This window comes from Zea mays, chromosome 3 (assembly GCF_902167145.1).
Source record: "Zea mays cultivar B73 chromosome 3, Zm-B73-REFERENCE-NAM-5.0, whole genome shotgun sequence".
NCBI lineage: Eukaryota > Viridiplantae > Streptophyta > Magnoliopsida > Poales > Poaceae > Zea > Zea mays.
Genome location: NC_050098.1, coordinates 164558915 through 164560230, shown reverse-complemented (window position 1 = coordinate 164560230; position 1316 = coordinate 164558915). Strand labels below are relative to the sequence as shown.

Genomic DNA, 1316 nt, shown 5'->3' with positions numbered 1-1316 from the left:
CGTCTTGTTTCTTCTTCCTCAAAAGAACATGACGCCAAAATAGAACAAAACTAAAAAATCGGTGGACGGGTACCGGCGGCTACGAAGATCCGCGGTTTGGACGTTGACCTTGAACTGATGAACCCCCGACGGAGAGTTGGCAACTTGCCCGCTCAAGCGCTAGCACATTTGCACATGCATGTACGGCGCGGCGCGGCCGGGGGCCACGCTGTCATCTCGTTCCCTCGCGCTATATATATACGCCCAAGCTCCTTCGTCGATCATCACAACTCACAACACACCACAGATCACAAGTAGTACTACAGGCTACGTACTGAGAGCGCTGCCTATACGTCGCCAATAGGCCAAGACATCGATACGACGATATGGCCGGAAGGAAGGTGAGCAGCAGCAGTGCCGTGGCCATGGCCATAATGGCGGTCGCGCTGCTGGTCATGGCGGCCGAGGCCGGGACGTGCAACGTCGACGCTGACGCGGTGGTGAACCATTGCAAGTCCGCCTGCTCGAGCTGGTGGTGGGGCGGCGGGGCAAGGCCGTCTCAGGGCTGCTGCAACGCCCTGAGATACGCCGACTTCGGCTGCGTCTGCCGCAACTACTGGGGAATACTCAGGAGCACGCCCTACGCCGGCTGCGCCATGGCCATCCCTTCCAGGTGCAACATCCGGGGCGCGCCCAGCTCGTGCTAGCTCGGAGCGAGGTGACCTAGCATGCATGCATGCCAGCAGCTTCGGCTCCGACCCGCCGGTCACAAACTCACGAGGTCACGATCGACAAAATTTGGCTCCACTCAATCCGTACCCCAACTGATGGTTGTGTCAATAATTTGGAGACACGTTGTTTTTTCCACTCCTTCGCGTTAGTTTGTGTGAGTTATTCGTTTCGAGTTCTTGTTCGTATGGTTCGAGTCTACATTTGTGTGAGAGTACAATCTATTTAATCGCATGGATGTGCGTTGAAATACAACACAGTTTCAATCCTAGCAGATCTTTCACTTTGAAACTCTGCATCCTGCCAGCAAGGGCGCTGCCAGGTACTTCCTCCGCAAAAGAATAAAATAAAATAGAACTAGTCAGATATCCGTGCATTACACGTTTTTTTATACATCATTATATATATACTTTATTTTAATAAAATATAAAAATATGTAAATCAAACAATTAAGGTTTAAAGCTACACTTATGTATAATTTTATTTATTTTTATAACATAATAGAGAAGTATAACATATGGGGCGGAGGCTCCGGGTCCACGCCATACATTCGACCCGACCCACTATAGCGAAAAATCCTTACTTTTCATGCTCCCAGCTGACATTGG

At 50.5% G+C, this 1316-nt stretch overlaps 1 protein-coding gene across 1 annotated transcript; it reads left to right on the top strand.

Moving 5' to 3' along the window:
* The first annotated feature begins 262 nt into the window (after positions 1 to 262).
* LOC103650857 (male-cone protein 1) lies at positions 263 to 979 on the top strand. Its single transcript, XM_008676451.2, has one exon. The coding sequence runs from the start codon at positions 366 to 368 to the stop codon at positions 684 to 686; it is 321 nt and encodes a 106-aa protein (XP_008674673.1). The 5' UTR covers positions 263 to 365; the 3' UTR covers positions 687 to 979.
* The last annotated feature ends 337 nt before the right edge of the window (positions 980 to 1316 follow it).

Excerpts from the sequence above, each read along its gene's own strand:
- LOC103650857 (XM_008676451.2), top strand. The coding sequence starts at position 366 with ATGGCCGGAAGGAAGGTGAGCAGCAGCAGTGCCGTGGCCATGGCCATA.